Raw genomic sequence first — 5,753 nt, 5'->3', positions numbered from 1 at the left:
GGAGGAAGACTCCCGCCCCCATACTCCTGGCCCCGCCCCCCACCTGAACCCCAGGCCGGCCCCCAGCAGTCCCCTCAGCGCACAGGGCAGGGAGCTTCCGGGCCCCCTGGCGCGGCGCCTTCTGGGAGTTGTAGTTCTCGGGAGCCCCGCGCGGGTCCCCGTTGTCCCACCGCGCGGGCCCCCGTTGTCCCGCCGCACATGCGCAGTCCGCACCGGCCTTCGGCTCAGGCCCACCCGGGTGGTCGCGGCCGTGACCTGTGCGGCCGGCTTTCCGAGCCACCGCGGGACCAGGAGCCACTGGAATCCGCGCCGGCCGGGCAGGGCCAGAGACGGAGGAGAACCTGACCGGAACCCACCGAGCTCAGGGGCAGCCGCCCCCGGCCTTGGGAGCTGGTGCTGAGAGGCCAGGGCACTGGTGTGTGATGTGCGCGTGCGTGAGTGGGTGTGCTTGTCGGTGTGTCGCTGTACGTTCGTGACTCCAGCGCGGTGTGCATGTGAGTCCCGTCCCTCCTGTCTCCGTGCGTGTGCACGTGCATCACCCTAGAACTTTGTGCCCGCGCAGCTATGCCTGGGACGCTGATGTGAGTCCGTGTGTCACCGTGTTTGCACCTGCGTGCCAGTGCAGGTGTGAGCCGTGCATGAGTCCACCCCTGTGTGTTTGCGTGAGGGTGACCACCTCCGTTTGTGCCCTAGCAGGTGTGTAACTGGGTGCAACTCTGCATGTGAGTCCGCCCCCCCACCTCGCTGTGTGTTTACACGTGACTGATCTGCCGGCAGGTGCCCATAAGGGGGGAGCAGTGTGCACAATCGAGCAGGTATCTGCACTTGGAGACCCGTGCCACGTGTGCCCATGTGTGGAACCTGTGACCATGTGTGCCTGGGTGTGCTGCTGTCCACGGTGTTTCGATGGGCGTGTCTGCCAGCCGGAGTGCACCTGCGTCCTGTGTGCCCCAACAGGACTGCAAGTGGAACTCTGTCCAGGGGTCACAGGGTGTGTAGGAGACGCTGTGCAAGCCTGGGGTCGCCGTGCTTCTGCACACGGGCCAGACCCCGCACGTGTGTGACGTTCTGCCTGCCACGTGTGACTGCGTGTGTCTGGGTGTGTCACTGTGGGTGGAGTCCCAGTGCACGGCCTGTCTGTGTGTAGCAGGGTGGCATGTGGGATTCTGTGTGACTCCTTGTGTGTCTGCCTATGAGTGTGTCTGCGTCTCCCCTCTGGTTGCCTGTTTGCATTCCTATGCCAGGATTACCCCGCCCTGAACCCACATACCACCCCCCACGCACCCAGAGGAAACACCCTCTGTCCCAGCATCTTCCTTCACAGCTCCCGTTTCTTTCTCTCACAGATGCTGACCAGACCCACTGGTGCACGGCAGCCAGAGCAGGGGCCACAAGCTGAGTGACGTGGATAGGACCCAAAGCCCCCAAGACCGAGGTGGGTACCCCTGCCCTCTCTGGGGACACAGCTGGGCCTGACTCTGGCCTGAGGGCTGCCTGTGGAGACGGCACCAGAACTGGGCAGGCCCAGCCTGCCTCCCACCAGCAACGTTCTCACCACTGCACACAAGACCCTGCTTGCTCTGACCCTCATCCTCTCCATACCTAATCTCCCCTGCCACCTGCCCCGGTTGTTCTGCCCCACCCCTCCCCTGCTGCCCAGCACCTTTGCTTTTCTCTGTCACCCCAGCCATGGTCCTGCTCGGGACCTTTGTCCCTGCTGCACTCATGGCCCAGAACGCTCACTCCTTCACTTCTGGGTCTACACTCAGAAGTCTTCTCCCTGAGGCCTGGGCTCAGGGGAAGAACAGTCCAGGCAAATGTAACAGCAGTGCAAAGGCCGAGTCAGGAGCATGCCTGGAATGTTTGTGGAACAGGGGAGGCCCATGGTTGGAGCAGTAGGAGCCCAAGAAGGGCAGGGCATTGTGGAGGAGAAGCTCTGGAGCCAGGTGGCCCAGGTGTGGGCCCTCGCATTGCCACGTCTGGGAGCTTTACTAAGGAATAGTGAGCTAACACATGACAAGAGCTTACAGGATGCCAGGCAGGTAGCTCTGTGTTCAATGGGTGCTGGTTATCGCCACTGTAACATACACCCAAGTGGCTTCAGAGTGGCCAGCCCCTCTCAGACATTCCTGTGCCCACGAATCACGGGGGGCTCCTGTTAACAAGCAGATTCCAAGTCGCCAGGTCTGCAGAGGGGCCCAAGCTCTGCCTCTGTCACAGGGAATGCTGCCGGGCCCAGTCCAGGGCGGAGCAGTGAACCTTTCCCACGTGTTCATAGTCCCTAAAAAGTAGATGGGGCAGTTTGCCTGTTTCTAACCTAAATAACATCGTATCTGATAAATTCTTTGCATCTTACTTTGTTTGCCGACACTGTGTATCTGAGGTCCTGAGCTGGTACGGTAGCTGACGGGCATTCATGTCTATGCTGTGAGATACTCCACTGTATGAGTATGCCCTGGTCATTGGACTGTTCCCTTGTGCGCAGACAGCTGCATTGTTTTCTAGCGTTTGGCTGTTACAACCAACCTCGGACAGGCCTCCAGGTACATGTGTGCAGTTTCTCTTGCTCCCATTCCGGAGAATGGAATTATTGGGCAACAGGGGATGTGTGTTTTAACTTTCCTGGAAAACGCCAGTGGTTTGCCCAGTGCCTGCTCCCACCGGCGTATATTATGCATGGAGTTTGGGAGCTCCCTGTTCCTCTGTGTATGATTTTTCTCCAGCAGAGAAAACTCTCAGCTCCGACTGACATGACAAAGTACTACAGACTTGGTGTCTTCGACAACAGATCCAGTCCTCACAGTTCTGGATGCTGCAAGTTCAGGATGAGGGCTTCAGCATGGTTGGGGTTCCGGGGAGAACCCTCTTCCTGGCTTGGAGATGGTCTCCTCCTCACTGTGTCCTTACATGGTGGAGGGAGGGAGCTCTGGTCTCTCTTCCTCTTATGAGGACACCAGTCCCATCATGGGGGGCCTCATTATCTCCCAAAGGCCCCACCTGCAGACACCTCACTTCAGGCTCTGATCTATGAACTTGGGGCGGGGGGGGAGAGACACATTCTAGCCTGTAGCACCAGGTTGCAAAGCTATATGTAAGAGCTGTCAGGGGTGCCTGGGTGGCTCGGTGGGTTAAGTGTCTGCCTTTGCCTCAGGTCATGATCCCAGGGTGCTAGGATCGAGCCCCACGTTGGGCTCCTTGCTCAGCTGGGAGCCTGCTTCTCCCTCTCCTCCCTGCTAACGCTCTATCTCTCTCACTCTCTCTCTCTATCAAATAAATAAAATAAAATCTTAAAAAAAAAAAAAAGCTGTCAGAGTCCTGTGTTTGCAAGGATGTTTTAAAAATGTTTTCAGTTCGTCAAGTCAGTGATTCTCAATCAGGGATCATTTTGTCCCCCAGGGGACACTTAGAAATGTCGAAAGACACTTTTGGTGGTCACACGGTGGGGGATGCTACCTGTAATCCACGGCTGGACACCCAGGGGTGCTGCTAACATCCTACAGTGCACAGGACGGCCCGCAACAAAGAATGACCCGGCCCCAGCTGTCAGGAATGTAGAGGCTGAGACCCTGCACGGAGTCTTTTCCAGCCCAGGACAAATGACCAACCTGTTTGACTTTTCTCTTTCAGATCCAGTCATGAAGATGTGAAAACTGGCAGCGGCTCAGGAAGCGGGGATGGAAGGACTCTTGCCCAAGGCCGCCCCCCAGGGCTCCGAGGCGGGAGGAACCTGGAAACAAGAGGGTCAGGTCAGGGACCGGCAGGCAAACCAGGAAATCTGTTTGAAGCAGGAGGCCGTGGCCCACGGGGAAGACCCCGCCGGGGACGGTGTGCAGGCACAGGATGAACTCGGTGGAATCCCGAGAACCGGATCAGGCCCTCCCCGCACCCAGACCGACAGCGGGCCCCAGAGGCGCGGTGCGCCGAGAAAGAACCGGAAGCAGAAGGTGGCCGACTCCGGTGAGGAGCGAGGGGGCGGCCCCAGGAAGCCGTGGAAGTGTGGGGACTGCGGCAAGGCCTTCAGCTACTGCTCGGCGTTCACCCTGCACCAAAGAACCCACACCGGGGAGAAGCCGTTCGCGTGCGCCGAGTGCGGCAAGGCCTTCAGCCAGAGCGTGCACCTCACGCTGCACCGGCGCACGCACACGGGCGAGCGGCCCTACCCGTGCCCCGAGTGCGGCAAGGCCTTCAGCCAGGGCTCCTACCTGGCGTCGCACTGGCGCACGCACACGGGCGAGCGGCCACACCGCTGCGCCGACTGCGGCAAGGCCTTCGCGCGCCCCACGCACCTGGCGCAGCACCGGCGCGTGCACACGGGCGAGCGGCCGTACGCGTGCGGCCAGTGCGCCAAGGCCTTCCGCAACCGCTCGTCCTTGCTGGAGCACCAGCGCATCCACACGGGCGAGAAGCCGTACGCGTGCGCGCAGTGCGACAAGGCCTTCCGCTTCTCCTCGGCGCTCATCCGCCACCAGCGCACCCACACGGCCGAGCGGCCGTACGCGTGCGGCCAGTGCGCCAAGGCCTTCACGCAGATCGCGCACCTGACGCAGCACCGGCGCGTGCACACGGGCGAGAAGCCCTACACATGCCCCGAGTGCGGCGCGCCCTTCAGCCAGAGCGCCTCGCTCGCCGAGCACCGGCGCATCCACACGGGCGAGAAGCCGTACGCGTGCGCGCAGTGCGGGAAGGCCTTCACGCAGGTGTCGCACCTGAGCCAGCACCAGCGCGTGCACACGGGCGAGCGGCCATACGCGTGCCAGGACTGCGGCCGCGCCTTCAGCAACCGCTCCCACCTCGTGCAGCACCACCTCGTGCACACGGGCGCCAAGCCCTACAAGTGCCTGGAGTGCGGCGTGGCCTTCAGCCACGTATCCTCCCTCATCGAGCACCAGAAGATCCACACGGGTGAGAAGCCCTACCGCTGCGGGGAGTGCGGCAAGGCCTTCAGCCAGGGCTCGTCGCTCACGCTGCACCAGCGGACGCACACGGGCGAGCGGCCCTACGCGTGCCACGAGTGCGGCAAGGCCTTCAGCAACCGCTCCTACCTGATCCAGCACCACATCGTGCACACCGGCGAGAAGCCCTTCGAGTGCAGCGGCTGCGGCAAGGCCTTCAGCTTCTCCTCCGCTCTCATCCGCCACCAGCGAACGCACACCGACAAGAAGCCCTACTCGTGCGCCCGGTGCGGCGACACGTTCGCGCAGCTGCCGCACCTGACGCAACATCTGAGCGCGCACCGGGAGGAGAGGCCGGTGGGCAGCAGCGAGCCCGAGGCGATGGCCGCCGGCCGGCGGGAGGAGAGAGCAGATGCGTAAGGGCGCCTCCCCCCGCCGCGCAGCGCCTAGCGCTTCCACGCCTCACTTCCGGCCTCGCGGCGCTGAGGGGCGATCCGCCGTCCTCCCTGCGCTGCCCGTGAGAAACCCGGGGCTCAGAGGAGCCCAGTGACTTGCCCAGGGTCACACGGGGAGGAGGTGCCAGCGCCGGGACTGGACCGCAGGGCCAGACTGCACCCCCCCCACCCCCCCACCCCCCGCTGCTGCCTGGTTCAGAAGGATAAATGTGACCACAACAGTAGACCCAAAGAAGTGTCTGTGCGTCTCTAGCTAGTCTTTTAATGGTTGGAGGTTTTATGACCGAGTAGGCATTTGTTCAATAAATTTACTTGGATAAAAGGTTCAGCTCCTTTGGTGACGTGGGCATATTAACGAAGGGAGCAGGGTCTGAAGGGGAAAAGAAAATCTTTAAAAAAAAAAAAA

At 61.4% G+C, this 5,753-nt stretch overlaps 1 protein-coding gene across 1 annotated transcript; it reads left to right on the top strand.

Annotated features, from left to right (window-relative positions):
- Positions 1-203: 203 nt before the first annotated feature.
- ZNF835 (zinc finger protein 835) lies at positions 204-5,669 on the top strand. Its single transcript, XM_040633744.1, has 3 exons — positions 204-415; positions 1,347-1,435; positions 3,628-5,669. The coding sequence occupies exon 3, from the start codon at positions 3,675-3,677 to the stop codon at positions 5,310-5,312; it is 1,638 nt and encodes a 545-aa protein (XP_040489678.1). The 5' UTR covers positions 204-415; positions 1,347-1,435; positions 3,628-3,674; the 3' UTR covers positions 5,313-5,669.
- Positions 5,670-5,753: the final 84 nt, after the last annotated feature.

This window comes from Ursus maritimus, unplaced genomic scaffold, assembly GCF_017311325.1.
Source record: "Ursus maritimus isolate PB19 unplaced genomic scaffold, ASM1731132v1 scaffold_19, whole genome shotgun sequence".
NCBI lineage: Eukaryota > Metazoa > Chordata > Mammalia > Carnivora > Ursidae > Ursus > Ursus maritimus.
Note: the sequence above shows the minus strand (reverse complement) of the source record. Positions and strands in the feature narration are given on the sequence as shown.

Excerpts from the sequence above, each read along its gene's own strand:
- ZNF835 (XM_040633744.1), top strand. The coding sequence starts at position 3,675 with ATGGAAGGACTCTTGCCCAAGGCCGCCCCCCAGGGCTCCGAGGCGGGA.